Source organism: Lepisosteus oculatus, chromosome 12 (assembly GCF_040954835.1).
Source record: "Lepisosteus oculatus isolate fLepOcu1 chromosome 12, fLepOcu1.hap2, whole genome shotgun sequence".
Lineage (NCBI taxonomy): Eukaryota > Metazoa > Chordata > Actinopteri > Semionotiformes > Lepisosteidae > Lepisosteus > Lepisosteus oculatus.
The window spans coordinates 381,641-403,639 of record NC_090707.1 but is presented as its reverse complement, the minus strand read 5'-3'; the positions used below and the strand labels follow the sequence as shown (position 1 = coordinate 403,639).

Sequence of the window (21,999 nt, the reverse complement as noted above, 5' to 3'; positions counted from 1 at the left end):
TTGACAGATGCTTTAGCCAGATCAATAGCCTTTCACTTTTTTTTGTTCCGACGAGAAGATTGATCGCTAAGAGTTGCCTTGTGCTCGTTTCCACTTCCCTCACTCTTCATTATTGCTCCAATTAGTCACTCACTGGGGACCTCAGGGGAACATTAGAAACGGGTGACCCCCTGGGATTACCATCAAGGGGCAGCTCTCGGCAGAGATCATTTGGCACAAACTTGTCTTTCGAGAGGAAGAAAACTACTCAAACAAGTGGATTTAAGCTGGAGTCTCTGCGAAGAGAGAGGCAATGAGAAGAAGTTGCAGCTCTGGCTAGTGAGGGAGAAATAATCACAATGTTGCCTTCTCATGAATTATTAAGTAGCCCCAGGCTTCTTTTAGCACTGGTCTAAATGCTGCATTTTTATTCCTGGGTCTGAAGCGGAGAGCAGGGGTGTTTTTTTGACAGCTGTATTACTGCTGATAAGCAAGACTCGGCTAGCTGATCAAGTAGTGAGACAAGGAGCTGGCGCAGCCCTGCACGCAGCAGCACAGTTCCCTTTTTTCTTTTACTAGTTGAGATCTGTTCAGAAGACAAAAGCTAGAAAGAGGGCAAGCAGAGCCAGGTTGATAGCAGTTATCTAAGTACCCGGACGCAGACCTGGCTGCCCACATGCCGATCGAATTTGTTTGCAAAATTAAATTTGCAGAGGAGGATGAGAAGCAGACAGGGAAGCAGGAAGGGGACAAGGAAAGCCTGATTGAGGAGACCTGTATACCTCCAGCAAAGGACCTGGCTGGATTTGCCAACTCCTGCACCCTGCATGGGATTAATCATATTTTTGTTTCTGGCCGATTGGGCATCAAGCAGACCCTATGGGTGCTGGCCTTTTTGGTGTCACTTGCATTATTTTTGTGCCATGCTGCTAGGTGTGCTATTAATTACTTGGAGCACCCCCACTTCACAGCTCTGGATGAGGAGGTTAGCCGAGAGATGGTCTTCCCCGCCGTGACCATCTGTAACATCAACCGCTTTCGCTTTAATGCACTCACTGATGCCGACATTTACCACCTGACTAACTTGACTGGCTTACCACCAAAAAACAAAGATGGGCACAAAGAGGCAGATCTGATGTATCCTAAGCCCGACATGGAAGATATCTTTAACAGGACAGGACACCAACTAGAGGAGATGCTGATGAGTTGTAACTTTAGTGGAGAAAATTGCTCTGCCAAAGACTTTACTGTGGTAAGTTTGCAAGTTTTTGGCAGTAAATTATTTCAAAATTTGTAGCAGTCATTTTATTTTTAGAATTTTTTAGAAGCACATTGTAGCTTTACAGAAATGCAAATTGTTATTTGTAGGATATTAAATACATACATTATGTTTATGCACGAACTGACTTAAGAATGTTTCTACTAGAAATGAATACTATTGCTAAAGGAAAACTTTATAAAACTATAATTAACAGAACCAGAGTAACAGACTAATTACAATACTTACATAATACATATACTATAATTATTACAGTTATACACACAGTAATCTAGTATTTCATTCAAAGTATACAGTATATACTGCAACTTCTGTTAACAGGATTTGGTCTAAGAGGCAGAGTGCTGCATATGATTTTTGTTACATTGCAGCATTCACCCTTTACAAGAAAAAACCCATGTTGTATTTTGACTTTTTAAAGATCTTTTCAGTTTTATGTTTTATTTATTTTAGTAGATACAGTAGTTCTCTGCAAAGAGCATGGTTCCTGGGCTTACAGCTCAGAAATAAACTGTGGTTTTATACTGCCTCTTAATGCCAGTGTTGGAGAAAGAGCATGGCAACAAAAATATCTTTAAAATATTCTCCTTCACTAGCAGTGTGGGATTGCAGCAGCTCTTTCTAAAATTTCATGAGGATAGCACTGTTTTCACTTTTGGTTGCACATGTCAGTACTTGTACTATGAAATATTTAAAGGCAAACATGCATAAATCTTACTTTTCCCAAATTAGATGATAAGAATAAACCTTTTTTGAAATTATTTATGTCTGGACCCGGAATTCTAGATTTGTTATATGTAGCATATTACAGAAACATGCAGTACTTGCTTACCTGTGATTGGTATTTAAACTGCATTCCTGATAGCTGTGATCAGTATAGTTTTATTCTTTTGTAAACTTAGCATTTTGCTTTGCTAAATAAAAAAAAACATTTTTTTAAAAACATGGTGTCTGACAGGTTTCTATTTATCAATTTTCAAACACATCACAGGATTATCATCATTTTATCTGTATTATGTATTACAGTATATGTAGTTTGTTCATCCTAATATTCCTATGATTAAATACAGTATATATTAGTATTATTCACTTAAAAATAATAAATCTGCCAAAGACCTAATGAGTAACATACTGGTTGTATTTATAATTTACCTTACAATTGACATGCTTAGATTAAAATTCATATGGAAATTAAAGCTGTCTTTGCAAACACAAATCTTCTTACAATGTCACACACAATGTTTTTCAAACTTTGCACATGTCTATTTGCAGAAAAGTATTGTCCAATGCATGTCATTTTGGTTTAGGCACTTCACTTAAAAGTGACTTCAGTAGGAATTATCAGCTTACGAAAGTTCCAGCACTCTCTGTTATTCATGGATTCTGATCTGCATCTGTGTGGCTGTCAGTTAGATTTGTTACAGACATCTAGTTCCCCCTCTGCATGACAAGTCATTTACCCCATCCCTATGGGCAGACAAATGTGCCAATGCTTAAAGTATTAGAATACGAAAAGGACCTTAGTCTGGTAACAGATGTTTCAACCTCTGTCAAGAACGTACTGTAGAACACTGATGTTGTTTTTTGATGAACTCTGTGAGTTTCCTTTTGCTTAGCATTTACATGCTTTGAAGTGTACTGAAAAGGCATAATGTTTCCCAGAGCTATAAACTACATGATTGATGTAAAAGGTAGAAAAGGGTTGTGATCTCTCCTTTTTGAGAGTGTAAAGCTGTAGTGAGGTAATACGGATTTTACTAAATTGAGTTCTTGTTTTGCCTGGGTGAAGTCTTTTTAGTATTTCTGTTTATTAGATTCAACAGATAATTATATATTTTTACATCTTTAGGGATGTTTTTTTTTATTTCTACATCATGTATGAAGCTATTTTTCTGATGTGCTTTTAAATATTTATTTAAATATAAATATTATTAATTGCTCTGAAAGCAAACCTATTAGAAATCTAAACTTTCAAAATAAGAAAAACTTACCTATTATTTTTTAGGAATCTGTCTAACCATTGCTTCACTTTGGCCAAATAAACACAGCATCTAAAATTAATTTTATAAAACCATATAGTTATAAATTACTAGAAGATATACTGTACAGTGCAATACATACATTTAAATTAGGATTCAGAAAAAAATCTAATTGGTAATAATTTCAAATGGTTATTTTACACAAGAGTGTATTCTTCTATAGAAATTTTAAATAACCCTTTGTCTGGCATTATTGTTATTGTAAAAAAACAACTAACATATTGTGGCCTAGTAGTGTAGATATTTATAGATTTAACAGATACATGTTGAAAATCCATTTGACTTATCTTAAAATTCTCTAATGCAGCACTGGAGTGGCTGTTAGGCAAGATTTTGTCTTTCTATCTTTTCTTCAATAATATAAAATTTGGTGATATCCAAAAAAGGAATTTTTAATTTTTATGATTGCATTTTCAATTTTTTTTCTGTATCATTTATAACAGACTTCTAACAAATCATTAGTGATAACCAATATATTCATCAATAGCATAATTCCAAGTGTAAAGAAAAATGTTAAAGAACTGCATATGGCATTTAATGTATGACTTCACGAAGGAAGCACACCTAATAGAAGTACATTCACCTCAGCTTTCTGATTGTGCTTCAGAACGACCACGCAGGTAGTGAAAATGGAATACTGCAAGAAAATAAAGCTATTGAATTTTGAAATACAGTATATGTTAATAATACAGTAATATCTCCTTTTTTTTGTTATGGTAATGGGTTTGATAAGATCAATTCCATTTCCAAAAATGCAGGAGACTTACAGTAGTAAACTATGTTAATTTCTGTGCAGATTTATTTATTTAAATCTGGCTCAGTGGCTTAATAATAACAAAAACACAGATTTTTAGAAATCATTTTTTAAGTCTCCACTGTATTGAGTAATGAGAGAAATACAACTGCAGTTAAGAAAATGCTTCATTCTTGGATACACAGGTATAACTGAAAAATGTTTTGTAGGTTTTGCCCTTAGACATCCTTGCTTTAACTCAACATGACAACAGTGGTTGTATTTATTTAAGGAATAATTTAAATAGTATATTATTTCAGAACATACAAATGTACAGTTTTGTATTGTATAAAACATAGATGTAATCCGTGGTAAACTACTGTATTAAATAGTGTGTTTTCTGTATTAAAATAAGCATATTTTTTCTTTGTAAGATATGAGTACTACTTTAGTTCTTGCTCAGTCCTACAAAATGATTACTGCTCACTTTTAAATCAGAATACCTTGTTTCCTTATAGTAATTAGCACCTTCACTTTAAAGCAATATGTTTTGGTGGCAAATTCTTATTAACATACCTTGAGATTTTGCTCTGAGCAAGGACAGATCCCTTCTGAATATATGCATAGTGTTAGCAAACGTGTCGAAAGATGTTGAATCAATCTCTAAAACATCATTTAGCACTCAAAGTAGGGGACATCTCACAGCTTCCTCCAGTCACTCTAATATGTTAGGTTACACTTACAAAGCAGGACTAGATTAATGCATTTGAAAAGATAATTGAATATTTAAAAACATGCAGTCTTTTTATTGAAGATGTATCAATGGTAACAATCTTTTTTATCCAAAACTCAGAATTATATAATTAACATTGAAACGTGAGCGATTTAAATCTGTATCTGTAATTTGTCTGTATTTGGCACCCAGTTAGTGTTTAACACAACAAAGCAAGCATACCAATTAAAGCTGTAGATTTGTTATTTCTCTTTTCTGGATTTGCATTAATCGAGTATCCATTTTAGGCTTTAAATGTCACATGTAATTAAGTTACTAAGAGTTATATATGTGCACACAGGCTTCTACAGTCCTGCATGGACTCAGCAGTCTATCGTGTCCTTTCTTTCACAGACTGAACTGCTTAAAAAGGAAGCGCAAGGAAAGAAAGGGCCAATATACTGTACTATATCCAACACTGTTGTTTCACACCTTGGTGGAAGTACTATAGAATGCAATAAGTTACAGTAAATGCATTTGTTACAAAATGAAAATTGTAATGGTAATCTCAAAATTGAATCATATAATTTTAATTTGCATTGGTACTTTAGAAATTGTAATAATAAATGAAAAGTACTATAATTGGTAATGTGTAGCACGCTTACTCCAAATGCTTTTCAACTGTCATTTTATTCGGAAGGTGAAACGATACTGTGTCTTTTGTTGTATGTCTGCCAGTACCTACTGACGGGTTCTTCATTTCTCGAGAGTCCCTCAGGGAACTATGAGTGTTCAAACGACATCAGGATCCCCAGGTACTGGCTCCTGGTTGTTGTTTTGATTGACCTGATTAGACAGATACAGACTTGAATGGCTCGAGCCCTACTGGAGTACTAACATCAGTACTCCATCAATAAGCAGTATAGTACCGTGCGTGGAATATCCCAAATCCATTAAAATGCTAAATTTCACAAAGGTCCATTTTTATTATGTATTAATAGGCTCCATTAATTAAAATGAATGTTACCTCTTACCAAACATGATTTTTGCCTACAGTGTTTTATTAGTACATATGGAAATGTGCAATGTTACAGAGGAAAAAAGTATAAAGTAATATACTTAATAATATTATACTGTAATATAATTTCATATACCTCAATTAAATTAATTATAAATGCAACGGATGTATACTGGATATTGTTTATGTATATACAGTAGGTTCATCAGATGTCTTCACATCTAATGAGCGAAAACAGCAAATAGATCAAAGTGCTTTATTGCCCATATCCATAAGTCAGAGTGAATTCAATTGAAATGTTATGGGGTGATATGAAGAAAGTCATGTCATCGAAAACCAACTCATCCAAAACCATTTAGAGCTGCTTATATCAAAGAATAGGAAAGATTCAGAAGGAAAATAGGAAAAATTCAGGAGCCATTGTAGTGTCTTACCCAAACACATGCAAACATTTGACAGCTATAACAGAAGCAAAGGGAGGAGGCACTAAATATCAGGTTAGAATGTGTTTTTCTCTAGGGTTCATCTGTTTTTACAGTATCATGTACTGTATATATATTTATCATTCTAAAATAACATTTTTATATTAATTTCATATTAGAGTTTTTTAATGTTTTTCTTGGATGTTAAAGGCTTTGTTGGTTTTAATAATTTATGTGGAAAATGAATTCTGTTAATGTTTTTTATGTAACCAACAGGTGTTTTAGGATTTTGCATTTTAACATTCCAAATCAGATGTTTTTCTCATAAGAGGAGACCTTGCCATTCTCCTTTTATGAGGGATATCTCAGGGGACAGTGATATACTTTAAAAATGCCTCTCTAAATATACCAAGGCAATATTTCTTGTGCTGTACTTTGGTCAGAAATTCAACTGTTAACCCAAGGGAGTCATTTGCCCAGAGAAACATTTGTTTGGCTTGACGAGAACTGTACTACAGACTGTTTTTTTAGTTTGTAGAGGGTAGGTTTTGTGCAGAAGATGGATAATTACACCTAAGTTTTCATTATTTCCCCCCTTCAGATCAATATATCTTTCAGTCAAATGGGTTTCTAGCCCTTGAGCGTGATGTGTGATTAGGTTTGTTATTCCCTGCACTTTGGTTCGAGTTTGAGTTGAGATTCATGATTCCCTCTTGTGTTTATTAACATCAACAGCTGGTCAGAATTTGAACGTCCATGCTCTGTTACTAGATGCATAAATCTCACAGCGGCCATCATAACAGCCGTAAATTCCCTCGGTAGGTAAAAAGGACGACATTTAATAGTGAGGTATCCCAGATTAGATAAGCAAGATCTGTAGAAAATTTCTACATCAGTTCACCAAAAGTTATTAATCATGAAACAGACTCCGCCTACTTTCTCCTTGCCAGTAGGATCAGCTGTGTGGTCCCCTCTATACAGTGTGAATCCAGCGGGTTGTACAGCGGTATCGGGAAGGTTGGGTTTCAGTGAGACAGAAGAAGCATCAGTCTCTCAAGTCGCGCTGAGTGTTGATGTGGTAGTGATGTGGTTTTTTATTTTACTGTGCAGCAGGACGCTGGGAGCAGGGCCGGATGCTCCTACCCGCTTCCTCTCGCCTACGTGTCCTTGTTTGACTTGTGCTTGAGAAGCAAAGCCGTGTACTTTCAGTTCAACTGAAGTCAGATCTGAATCCAAATCTCAGGTCCAGGAGTGTTTGTCAATCGTAGGTGATAGTCTTACATGTATCTTTTACACAAAAATGAGACAAAATAAACATGAGAGCTACACGCGAGACATCGCCATGGAATGGTGCCATTTTGATGTCTTCATGAAATCTTTTGCAAATTGAGTAGCAGCCAATGTAAAACAAACATTTTAACTTGAGAAATAAACTTCAATAGAGACTAACATATGTAAACAGATAATTTGTCAGGAGGCATATCAAATTCTATAATTAAAATTAATGGATTGCATTATATGACAAATTAATGGACATAGACTTTCTGACAGAATTCCATCCTGACAATGTTTTCTTGCCACTGAGATGTTCTCTGTGACTCTTAATTGCCTGAACTGTGATTATTTCCCTGTTCTGTTTATTGCTCCTAATATGACCTACCAAAATTATTTTAATCTGTTTATGTATCCCTTGCATATGGAGATACTGTAGTGGCACTGTTGTTCATCAATGCCTCCAGGGGTGTCAGCATGAGCTATATGTACAGTATAAAGGGCATCCGGCAGCAGCTTGGCAAATACCATTCAACTTGTATTTATGAGAGCATATACTTATAGAGCACACCTGAAGAAGGCTCCACGGTCGAAACATTGTGTTTTCTTCTCTTTTCAGCATGGAATAAACCCATTACTTGTTACTTATAGAGAAATCTTATTTTACATTTGAAAAAGATGTAAGTTAAATATGATACAGAAATGTGTAATGGGATTGTTCTTTAATAGTGTAAACTTGAAGTTTCAGTGTTACTGAAATGTCGACAATGTTTATTTTCTGGTGACAAGATGCACTTCAAACATTAGAAAGAGATATATGATTATATTTTTACATAATTGTTCATTATCATTAGAATAAAAGTCCATATTCACATCATTTTCATACAATTTATACCCCTAATCAGACTAATAATTGTGCCATCTTGATCAAAATCAATTTGAAAAAAAATCCTTGTACTGAATGTTTTTTGTTTCTCCTGAGGCAGATTTGGTGTTAGTACTAGTGCTACCATCGCTTAAGGCAATGATGAACTAAGAGCTACAAGTTAAACAATTGGTCCTGGAAAGAACAATTTTCTGCTACTGTATAAAACATACAGTACTATATGCTACTTAATTCACATATTACACCATATTTCATTTCATATTGAGCACATTTGTGTGCATCACCCTGTTCTTTCTATTTTATAATATGTTTCCCTTTTCTTGATAAAATCAATTTAATAACATTGAAGACGATAGTATTTCTAAATAGGAAAAATATATTTGGTTTTGTTCTCCTTAGCATTTCATGGTATGACCACCAATATTCAGTAAATATGTAGAAATGTTCACAAAATATTTAAGTAAACATTTCAGCACTTAAAAGGCTATTGTTCTGGGTTCTTGAAATATCAAATTCTGCATTTTGATAAAGTGATAATATTCAGGAAGACATAGTAATTTCATGCTCATCACACAAACAATAGTGATAGTGTGTAAAGAAACTCATGCAGCTGAATGGTTATAGTACTGGATGTATTCATGCTGTTAATATTTTTGTGGTGTAAATAAGGGAAATAATTGCCTTGAATTACCCTTTGTCTGCAGTATATAAGATGAGATCACTTTATTGGCCATATATAATTTCTTATATTACGAATTTATCTTTTCGCATACCCCAACTTGCTCTCTATTAGACACACAGACAGGGAGAGAAAGGCATGGGGTTAGAGGGTGCGGTCAGCCATTTATATGGTGCCCCTGGAGCAGCTGGGGTTAAGAGTAGGATTCCTCTGCTGGCTGTGGTATATGAATCGGCAACCTTCCAGCCACAGGCGCAGATAGCCACAGAGCAAACCACCCCATATATTTACCGGTCAAATTAAATTCTTGTGAATTGTCAGTGAAGGTATACACAACATCTATGGCTATACAGTAAAGAATTCTCCTGTATCAGTGAGGTTAAAACAAGAGCTAAACAGTGAAGAATTCTTCTGGAGATTTAAGATGGACGTATTAGTGGATCAGGATGTTAAAACCTGGTAGTATAATAAGATTGGTGAGCACTGATTGATCATTAGCTGTGTTTGCCCAGGTACGGATTTTGACTTTATGTTTCTGTACAGAAAGAATAATTAGCCTTCATATTTTAATAGCCAGAATTAGAATCTGCAAGATAAATGTTTTATTTTCTTCTAACTTACCCATATGCAATGAACTGATATGTAAGATAATATCTAGTGTTTTTTTTGGTTCTCCATCTGTGGTCATTTCCCTTCTCTACTTACTGTCCCTCAATCTCCCTTGACAGAGCAGTAAAGATTAATTTTGTTTGTCCTAATGTATGTTAATGAGAAAGTTGTGTGGATTTGATTGTCGATAACTTGAAATACAGCCATGCTCCCTAAATGCTTTTCCGTTCAATAACCTATTAAAGTTGAATCACAGATAACTTGGCACATATCAGGAAAGCAATCTGAAATGTTCGCTGACATTGATCCATGAGCAAGAGTACCTGATGTGTCCGTTAATACTATCATCTCTGGAGGGAATATTTAGACTTCTAAAAGCTTGTGCCCTTAAGACTCCACATTAACAAATAAAGTAAGCACGTTATTTATGGGCAAGTAAAGAAGAAATAAAGGTGTGGTAAACATGTCAAGGAATAATGTAATTTAATGTTGGCCAAAGTTAAAACAGCATGTTAAGAATCATTCATTTTAGCTTTTGTAGCCTGTGTTCACTTACCTGTATTTACATTTTACTGTTTTTCAATGTTATAACAGCAACAATGCTACTGCTACTACTAATACTACTACTCATAATAAAACTTTCCCTGTATATCTCTAACAAATTGGGCCAAACAAGCAGTACAAATTCTTCATACAAAGTGAATTAAATTAAGATTTTCCAAAGGCATTATTTCTATAATATAATAGCCTCCAAAATTTGCAATTCAACCTCAGCAACTCTTGAATTTAATTTTTTTGCACTGAACTGTATCTAAACATAGTTCCTCTCTCATTTGTAAAATTTAATATAACAATCTTAATTTAAATGCTAATTTGACTCATGTGTGCTCGTGTACAGAAAGATTGTAAAATCTCTTTTAATGTAAATGCCAAATTTATAAAATTACATTTTCTGTTACTTGAACCTTTCCATTGTAAGCTAAACCCAAGTAAATTTGATTATTCATAAAGCATAAATCAAAGGCATTTTTCCTATGAATGAAAGAACAAGGAAAATGATTGATGGTCTCAAACCTGTGATCTAATCTGTTTTCTTACAAATACCCATTGCATCATTTGGAATATATAAGGGTATTAATGAGCTATAGCATCTTGATCATGTTAATGTCTGTCCTTGACATTCTCATTGCATATAATGGAGGGATAATAACATGATTCTGAACAGAATTTAGAAGTCCTGGGAAGAAATAAATGTCAAAGCTCTGAACTCACAAATCATAATCTCACTTTTCTGCATGACCTTCATGGTCATTTTCCATAAAAAATGCATTTACGCCTTATTAAGGAAATTATATGTGACTCTGTAAAGCTGAAGTTTATGGGAGCATAATTAATATGTATCTGATATTTATTACAAATAAAATGTCTTTAGGACAGTTCATGATAGAAATACTCGTTAAAGTAATTTATGTTTTGCACAATCATATACAATTCAAAATTATTTTTAAGAGAGATGGAAAAAATGTCACTCAGAAATGCATTTGTTTGTGCATACTGTACATGTATATTTTTGCTGTTTATAATTAAATGGAATCGGAAGTTCTTTCAAAACATGATTGATGGCGATCAAAGATGACAAGTTGAGAGGAAATAAGTTTCAGGAAAGCATTAATTAAAAAATCAACAAATAAATTAATAGTAGCTCCAAGCTTTTTGCTTCACGATGTCTGCTATCATTAATCTAACTGCGGTGCTGTGTCATATCAAAGTCCTGGGAGTTGTTTGGGAGTTTACTTGTTAAGCTCATTCCAATTTGAAATTTTGGACATTTTGAATGGGGGGGTTGTCTTGATGTTGTGAATTATTTTGGATGTATTGTTGGAGTTTCTTTTTGGGGGGGAGGAATCTGACTGTATTTTGATGAAAGTAAAATATATAAAATAAAAAAAAGGAAATTCTCATTAGTATGCATAATGTTACTCTTATTTTGGGGTCTTTTGTGCTATGAACAACATCAAACTATTTTCCCAAACCTATAGCAAAAATCAGTTTTCTAATTCTTTTATTTACTTTTTTTCTTATTTTGGCAATTTAAAACAAACACTAACACAAGCTATTTAATTTGGCTCTGTAAATAGAAATCAACACACAGAATGCAGTAGTAAGGATCATTACTAAATCATTAAAACATTACATATCCCTAGAGAAGTTCTTTTCTTTGTCCTTATCTCTGTCTGAATTACAGTATTTTGCATGTTTCCATATGCTGCCCACTGTTATCTGACGCAGTTCTTGTCAATGTTTTCAGTATTTTATGATGTAATACAGTACCATTCAAATGAATCCATTACACTGAATTTGTAGAGAAAATTAATTTGCTGTTCACAGTATATGAATGTCCACATTTTAGGCAAGAAGGAAGCTTAAAAGAATAATTTAATTATTCTTTGGAAAACAAAAATGGATATTGTTTTTACTGTTATTTCTTAATTTGTAAAGCACATATCTATTATTTAAGAGTATATCTAGTGTGTACAAAGTTTACATTAAATGTAAGTATAATAGATATGAAAACCTGCAAGTTAGATATAAAATCAAGCTAGAGTAATAAAATGAAAATAAGGCATGATAAAGCTGTAAGTGCAGTATAAGTACCATACAAACCTAAAACATTGAATGGTAATATCTAAAGAACTCTTACGAGTATGAAGATATTTGTATATATAAAGTGACAGAAATGAGCAAATAGTGTTCCATATTTACAATGAATAAGTGCAATGTGCAAATTACTACAGTACAGTGTAAGAGATACTGAAGGGTGTATTACTATTTTTTTGTTATTACTATTGCCATTCATAGTAATACAATAATAATTAATTGCATTTAAATAACACTTTTTATCCCAAAGAATCCCAATGCAATTTAAAAGTTAAAATACTTCATCCGTCATTTAGTGTGGTACCCACCTGGGTGATGTGTGGCAAATCCACAGCAGCCCCACTGCAGAACAGAGTTGAGAACAGAGAACTTACTTCACCAGTTGTGTTAAGGAACATACTGTACAAATTCAGAGTGGAATTCAGCCAGGACACAGGATTAGATGACCTAATGTAACCCTACAAAGGCTAGTAAAACTGCTTGAAATCTAACTGGTTTGCCTTTAATTTGTTTGCTCGCAAGACTAAAAATATTATTTTGCTTTCTGCTACTAACAACTGACTTTATATATTATTATAATTTTAAAATTGCAGAAGAATTTGCTGGATTATTTAATGCATTAAGGAATAAGAAATATGAAAATGAGTAAGTAAATGACGACATCAGGTATTTTAAAATAACTATTGTGCTTTTTTTACAATTTGCAAATGGTATTGTAAATGTAAATATTCTATAACATCATGTCATCATTTAATAGCTATTTAAATACGTGTGTTGGATGTGATGAATTTTGTGTATCTTGTTTTTGTTATTGATGTACTTCTCCTTTGCAGAGTTGCTTTAGAGCAGGCATCTAGTCTTTGTATAGGCTTATCTCTTCCTGTTGCATCAGACTTAAGCTTTATTCTTTCTTATCAGTTTTAATGATATTTTTCTATGTCTGTGTAGTTTGGAAAATATGCTATTGCAAGTATAATTTACTTTAAAATGAGTTCTGCAGTGGTGACTACCAATACATGAATTACATTAATTTCATTCCAATCTCAGTGACCAGCAGAAATTTATTTGCATGTGTATGTGTAACAAATACACACACATTTCATGCACAGATATTTCTGAATGTAGCTAGGATTTAAAACAGTCACTTATATACCTTATCAATTGGCTAAGCAGACAAGAATAATTATTATGTTTCCATTAAATAGAATCATAGAGCATGGAAGTAGAGGGAAAAATAAACAGCAGTAAAAATAAATACAACTCACGAGAATACTAACAGGTATAATGAAGCACAGAAAAGGTCACCTTAACCATTCTTATTCTTACTAACAGGATGTCTCAGGGAATAAGGTATGAACCCAATAGACATAACATATATAAGAATATTGAATAATTAAAACCCTGAGTTACCAAGTGGTGAAATAAAGAGCAGAGTATTATCATCTCATCAGTATAACAATCACAGAGACAAAAGTCAGAATGAGAACAAGCAGTGCTGGGACATCATGGTCTCAAGCTCATTGCCAAAAGCCAGAATCTAAATGGGGAAGAGAATGATTGACTTGCAGGGAATCAAAACAAACACTTCCAACTGCTTAATAGCCATGACTTAAACATAGGGATTAAGTGAAAATGTTTCAAATAATTACTGTGAAAAATAAACAATCAGAAGCAAAGTATAATCAATTATTAATGGGTTTTATTTTGTTGACTATACTGAGATAATTGTTATGCATACTGTAGATACTATGAGTTCATTTATAGCATGACAACTAATTTATGGGAATAAAGTTTTAAAAAAAACTGAGGAAAAACTAATAATGTAAACATCATAAAAGCAAAGATCAATATGTTACATAAATGTATGTGTTCAGTGGTGTTGAACACTGAAAGAGTCACAGGACTGAATGTATTCTCAATCAGGGAAGTATCATTAGGAGCTGCAACTTGAGTACGTGGAGCTCTGACCTTTTAAATATGTATATTAAACAATAGAATAGTCAGTGGAGCTTGCTTTCACACCAAAGTTGTTTTTTTTCTAGCAGAATTAATTTCTAGTTAAGGCATCAAGTAATTTCTCCATAACCATCTTGAATATGTCCTGAAATTAAGCTCTGCAGTCCTCAGTGACTTCTCTGTTTAGCGTATTCAAGCTTGTTTTACATTCACAAGCTGATGAAGACATGTGAGAAATTATGTAAAAATAACATTGAAAACCAGTCTGTTCTTCAGCTCTGGTACTGCAGCATGTACTATTCCTATTAATTCTCTTATATTCTTCGGGATGGCAATACAGTGTTTTCTCAGTCTAGGGCAACTCCTTTTCTCATGAATATAAAGAGCTGACTCCACTCAGTACTCACCCTGTACTATAGACTAAGGATCAAGGCTGCATTATACATTCTTGTAGTTTTCAGTTTTCAGTTTGAGCTGGTTGGATGTGTAGCATATTAAAGCATGTTAAACAAGCCTAATTCAAAAGTTGCCTTACTCTGTTGCATTAACCAGTTGCTTTTGATATTTAATCAGCCATCATTTTAAATTATGCTATTGGTTGGAGGCTGATCAATTATTAAATCCCTGTAATGTTTATATGGCTGATGTGCATTCAGTTGGTTTGCTGGTGGCACAAAATGAAGTCTAAACACACTATCTTTCTTGACCTTCACAAGTATTAAAAGCTGTTATAAATATATAAAGGAACAAGTAATACGTTTATTCCATGCTGAAAAAAAGAAGAAAGAAAACACAACATTTCGCCCGTGGAGCCTATTACAAGTTCCTTTGCAGCCTACGCATGCTGACGCAGCTACCCACCAGAAACTATAAATGTAGGTATGGAAATCATTGTTTGAAAATTGTTAGATTATCTTAGATAGATTACAGATATTACAGAAAAAAAGACTATTTTCTTTGGTAGGTTAAAATGCAGTATGTAATCTTAACAAAATAAAACTTAAAGTATAAAGTTTAAACTGAATCTTAACAGTCATACTATTTGACAAAATATAAGCAAGGTGAAAATCTGAAAATATGAAAAAGTTCTGACATTCTATAGATTTTCTATGTCCAGTAGCAGTGATTCCTAAATCCAATCACATTCACTAAGAAACAAGAACCTCTAAACTTATTATTCAATTTTAATGGTAACAGTCAGTATTCCAAATAATAATTCCATGTATTCAAGTCCGTTTTCTTATAAAAAGACCTTCGCCATGTGCTATATCTTGCCATAGAATATCTCAATTTGAAAAGTACATACCTTATATAAAATATTGACCTAGAGACTTTCAAACTGCAGCACTAAGATTCTCTTCACATCATCTGCTTTTTTGATCACATAGCTCAGAGACAGTCTAGCGCCATGATTTATTCTTCATTTCTTATCCTTATGATCATCTATCTAGGAGAGCATATGGAGTTCTGATTCTTCCTCTATATTTAATCTTCCTGATTACTGAGGTTCTGGAGCTGTCATTCTTGCTCAATGTCAGCAAAACCTGACACATAGCTAGACAGGACTCCGCAGGATTAGAAATCGCTGTCTGAGAAATTAGGAGCTCTGTTCTCTCACTCACTCAAACAGCTTTGATCACCCTGTTATGAGGTTAGAACCTGACCCTGATGTGGCATGCAAGAGTGTTGCAAAGAAGTAGAAAAAAAATAATTAGATCTTAGTTTAGGGCACCAACTTTGTTAGAAAACATTTGTCCACCTTGCTATCTTATAAGTAATCAAGTTTCCATAATTTATTTTACTAGGAAAGCTATACTCTATCATGTCCTGACATATCTTCTATTGAAACAGAGGACTCAAGATTTGAATATTTAGTCAGATCTAAATGTCATTTAGACATAAAAAGTCATATTTAGAAAATTTAGAAGATGTGTGCGTGTTTTGAGTAAACATTGCTTGAGTGTACAGTCTGATTATGGAACAGGATTCCTAAGCAATAGATTTGGCTTCTACACAGACTTTCGCATAATAAGACAAGTGTTAAGGGACCTAATTTCACCTTTAGACATTTATATGCTTGCTTCAATGCTAAAAGTGTGTGTAGATGTGTAAGAAATGTTAGAAATATGTGCTGTATAATTGATCAACAGATGGAGAAGATCTTCAAACCTCAAGGGCTCTCTGAACATTTGCTCAGTATTGAAAACTGCAGGTACATGCTTGAAAAAGGAGGGGGCGGTGGATGGTGGACTTTTCTCCCAGCTCTTTGAAGTGGGAAAAGCAGCAATGTATTTTCAGCAATGTATTTTCAAATCTTTTTTATTTCCATTTTATTATACATACATTTTCAAAGGAAAAAAATGTGAATGAAAAAAATCAAAGGAAAAGTCATATTTCTCTTTGCACATATTGATTAGTTTTACTGAACCTTTATATGCACACATAACATACAGTACTATACATATGCATAAACTATATACAGTGCCTTGCGAAAGTATTCGGCCCCCTTGAACTTTTCAACCTTTTGCCACATTTCAGGCTTCAAACATAAAGATATAAATTTTTTATTTTATGTGAAGAATCACCAACAAGTGGGACACAATTGTGAAGTGGAACGAAATCTATTGGATTTTTGAAACTTTTTTAACTAATAAAAAAATGAAAAGTGGGGCGTGCAAAATTATTCGGCCCCTTTACTTTCAGTGCAGCAAACTCACTCCAGAAGTTCAGCGAGGATCTCTGAATGATCCAATGTTGTCCTAAATGACTGATGGTGATAAATAGAATCCACCTGTGTGTAATCAAGTCTCTGTATAAATGCACCTGCTCTGTGATAGTCTCAAGGTTCTGTTGAAAGCTCAGAGAGCATCATGAAGACCAAGGAACACACCAGGCAGGTCCGTAATACTGTTGTGGAGAAGTTTAAAGCTGGATTTGGATACAAAAAGATTTCCCAAGCTTCAAACATCCCAAGGAGCACTGTGCAAGCGATCATCTTGAAATGGAAGGAGTATCAGACCACTGCAAATCTACCAAGACCTGGCCGTCCCTCTAAACTTTCAGCTCAGACAAGGAGAAGACTGATCAGAGATGCAGCCAAGAGGCCCATGATCACTCTGGATGAACTGCAGAGAACTACAGCTGAGGTGGGAGAGTCTGTCCATAGGACAACAATCAGTCTTACACTGCACAAATCTGGCCTTTATGGAAGAGTGGCAAGAAGAAAGCCATTTCTCAAAGATATCCATAAAAAGTCTCGTCTAAAGTTTGCCACAAGCCACCTGGGAGACACCCCAAACATGTGGAAGAAGGTGCTCTGGTCAGATGAAACCAAAATCGAACTTTTTGGCCACAATGCAAAACGATATGTTCGGCGTAAAAGCAACACAGCTCATCACCCTCAACACACCATCCCCACTGTCAAACATGGTGGTGGCAGCATCATGGTTTGGGCCTGCTTTTCTTCAGCAGGGACAGGGAAGATGGTTAAAATTGAGGGGAAGATGGATGCAGCCAAATACAGGACCATTCTGGATGAAAACCTGTTGGAGTCTGCAAAAGACCTGAAACTGGGAAGGAGATTTATCTTCCAACAAGACAATGATCCCAAACATACAGCAAAATCTACAAAGGAATGGTTCACAAATAAACGTATCCAGGTGTTTGAATGGCCAAGTCAAAGTCCAGACCTGAATCCAATCGAGAATCTGTGGAAAGAGCTGAAAACTGCTGTTCACAAACGCTCTCCATCCAACCTCACTGAGCTCGAGCTGTTTTGCAAGGAAGAATGGGCAAGAATTTCAGTCTCTCCATGTGCAAAACTGATAGAGACATACCCCAAGCGACTTGCAGCTGTAATCGCAGAAAAAGGTGGCTCTACAAAGTATTAACGCAAGGGGGCCGAATAATTTTGCACGCCCCACTTTTCATTTTTTTATTAGTTAAAAAAGTTTCAAAAATCCAATAGATTTCGTTCCACTTCACAATTGTGTCCCACTTGTTGGTGATTCTTCACATAAAATAAAAAAATTATATCTTTATGTTTGAAGCCTGAAATGTGGCAAAAGGTTGAAAAGTTCAAGGGGGCCGAATACTTTCGCAAGGCACTGTATGTGGATTATATCTGTGTTCATGATACAACACTTTAGATAAAATTATTTTCTTGATAATACAGTACATAATCACAGTAAAGAAAGGTAAACTCTTATTTTCGTACCACTTCTTTAAACGTACTACAAAAAACGTGTATCAAACATTACTGGAATGCATAATCACTTCTTTTTAAGCCTTGGTAGATCTGAAATTATAGAAATAATAGTTCAGGTGGGTAGCTGCGTCAGCATGCGTAGGCTGCAAAGGAACAAGTAATAGGTTTATTCCATGCTGAAAAAAAGAAGAAAGAGAACACAACGTTTCGGCCGTGGAGCCTTCTTCACCTGAAGAAGGCTCCACGGCCGAAACGTTGTGTTCTCTTTCTTCTTTTTTTCAGCATGGAATAAACCTATTACTTGTTCCTTTATAGAAATAATAGTATGAGGTCACTGCAATGAGTGATTTGCTGGATAATTAGCATTCTAGACAAAGACATCCATATCATATGTGAACCCTCAGAAGTTTGAGCACCCAGCTTTCAAGATTCATGATCTTGAGACCAAGCTTCAGATTAAAGAGCAGGATAAGGGGGTGACTGTGGGAAGCACACTGGGGAACACTGGGGAAGCAGTCCCAAGCTTACTGTAACCAACCACTTCCACTGACTACTGATAGCCTGAAGGAAAACGGTAGGATTGACAAACACAGGCCCACTCCCCTCTGATAAAAGGCAGTGGTAATAATTTGGGACTCACTTATTAGAGCTATAAGCAATAGTCTTTGGTGGTGTGTTGCCTACCTGGTGCCTAAGTTGCAAATCTTACTGTGGCTCCTGGCCAGAGCCAGTGTGCATCCAAATTTCCTGTTGTCCTTTTGTTCCATGATGGTACAAGTTACAGTAGAATAGATAGGTTGATGACTGTGAAAGATCCCCATTTTTGATAGCGTGCCAGGGGATCTCCATATGAACCGTAACTGTATCTGAATCTGTATCTTCCCTGGATAGCAGTAAAATGGAAAAAATGTATCTCCAAATTGTCTTTTTAAATACTATCTTACTAAACCGTGAGGGTCCGTGAAAAGACAACCTCTATCCGTCCCAGGAACTGCTTTTATAGGGAGCTAGAGTCTCCAGGTGCTGCCAGGTCAGTGATTTCCCTGCGAGGATCCAAAGAATGTGGTTGTCCTGAATGAGAGGAGCCCACCCCTGGGGAATTCACCGTTATTTCCAACCCCTGCTTTGTTCCAATGACTTTACTAAACAAATTTGAATATTTAGCTTTTAAACACAGGAGCAGCATGCCTACAGTGTTCTGGTGTGTTCCCTTTGTGGTCCCTAAATTACCAAATGAAGAAGATATTACTGTTCTGGAATTAGTCGAGAGAAGAGCGATCAGACACATTCCTGGGTTTAAAGGAATGTCCTACACTGACAGGTTACAAAGCAAAACATGAACCTTTTCATTCATGAACAGAGAAGGCTGAGTTAATTGATTAACTATAATTTGTGTGTTAAAAAACCTCAAATGCATGGAAGTGCACTTAAACAATTAGCTATTAAATTCCAAGCTACTAACTGCAAAAAAGGTAAACTTGTTGAATGACCACCTCTCACTTGTAACCTTTGTTTAGTTATAAGGAATTCTAACACAGCTACATGCAAGTCCCAAGTGCTTTGAAGGAAGGGGAAACGTGAAGAGTTAACATATGGCTAAAAGATTGGTTCAAAGAAGAGTTTTATATTTATTGGACATTAGGAGTCTCTCTGAACCAAATAAACAAATAAGACCTGTAGGACAGCTTGAACTTGAACTAGAGGGGCATCAATGTATTGGGGAAGTATATGCTTATAATAAGTAAGGAGTAGTTAAACTAGGGAATGGAAAGACTGTAATCTGACAACTGACCACAAGCAAGTAAGGACAGAGCAACACCAAGAACAAACCTAAAACAACACATCTATTCTTAAAAGAACATTCCTCAGTGCTAAAATCATACAGAATAAAATGCAAGGAGATGAGGCTATGGCATTAACAGGAGACTGTGGTATTATAGGAATAACTGAATCATAAATTGGGGAGAATACCAGATGTGAATGTAATGTTAATAGTAACATCACTTCAAATTATCTATTGGAAGAATAGATTAACAACAGTACCGTATAACAATGGAATAAAAACATTTTTTCACAAATGAAAGCCCTCACCAGATGGTATCTCTTCCACTCCTCTCATTCCATCATCTGTTCTCGCGTGTCAACACCTTCCAACCAATATGGGATCCCAGAACCCCTGAACTTACATGTAGGAGTGAGATCAACAAGGCTTTCTTTGCTTTTACAGTTTTATTCAAGCTTCCCAAATCCAAGTCCTCATTCCTGTCGACACGTGCAATGACAACATCAAGAACATCAAGAAAGGAAAGGGTCCACTTGCACCAGGGAAGAGAATGTTGAGGCTTCCAGGACTAAGCAAACGTTTTTCTAGCTACAGTAATAATAGCCTGCTGATAACAGCCTTTCAGCTGCTGAGAAAGAAACAAAAGAGTTGAGTGGCCCCTAGAACACAAACATATTTGAAAACTCTAACTTCATGTGAAAAATAAAGCCCATGGTTCCCTGTGGACATAAAACACACTTCCATTGAGTCCATTGAGTTCCTTTAGGAAATGTCTCTGAGTAATCAAAGAAATTCTTTGCATAAGGTTAAAGTCAATCAACTGACGGTCAGGATTTTTAGAGGCAGTCCTCATATAATTTCCAAGATTATCCTAAGACAAATATTCATCTATCAGAGGTAAGCCAAATTATACTGTGTACAGCAGTGACGTATGGGTTGTCAAAAACATAGATAAAAATACAGCAAATTAAATTGAATTTAAAAGGTAACATGATTGGAGAACCAAGAATGTTCAAAGATGTTTAAGAAAGTCAACTATCTGCCAGAGTATGAATTTTCAGACCCGAGCACTGAGGGACAGTAAAAGCATGGATGTCATATTAAAGGGCAGCATAATGAAACATCGGTGAATGTGGGTGACTAAAACCATGTTCTAATTTTAGTGCTTTAGATTAAGTATAAATAGATTAATCTATAAATCGTAAAAGAATCAAACAAAGCTCCCCATTGTACATCAAAATTTAGCCACAGCCTAATATTTTAGGAGAAAGATATATCAAATTAAGACCTACAATATTAAAATCAGCTCTTCTTGTGTGGTAAATGAACAAAAGTGCTCTATTTATCAGGAGCAGGACTGTCATCCATGCAGATCATACTGCTTCACTTCTACAGAAGAACTGAATGAGAGTTTCATAACCCTGGATGGGAACCTCAGAGTTTTAGAGAGATCAAATAATTTTCTGGTCCCAGCACATATTGACTATGTTACGCCCCCACGAGCTCCAGCACCGCCGCATTTGCTCCACCAATTACCAATGCGCATTCCACACATGTTGGAGACTCATTGGGGCCATCCTCAACAAGATCAGGCCGGGCCTATCAGGCCAATTAGGGAACCTTAGGGAGCCCGTTTCAACACCTTGTCAGGCCCGGTGTAACAGACTCTCATCGTGAAGAAGGCCGTATGTTTGGCCACTATTGCTGATGTAGCAGCAAGAATTATTATTACACTAACAATTAAGTAATATTTGTAATAACACTGTA

The 21,999-nt window shown here is 35.2% G+C and overlaps 1 protein-coding gene across 1 annotated transcript in view; it reads left to right on the top strand.

Moving 5' to 3' along the window:
- Nucleotides 1-291: 291 nt before the first annotated feature.
- The window catches only part of asic4a (acid-sensing (proton-gated) ion channel family member 4a), a 114,473-nt gene continuing 92,765 nt past the window's right edge, over nucleotides 292-21,999 (top strand). Inside the window, exon 1 of the mRNA XM_006636219.3 lies at nucleotides 292-1,231. Coding sequence (XP_006636282.1) covers nucleotides 656-1,231 — 576 coding nt within the window. The 5' untranslated portion in view covers nucleotides 292-655. The remainder of the gene's footprint in view (nucleotides 1,232-21,999) is intronic.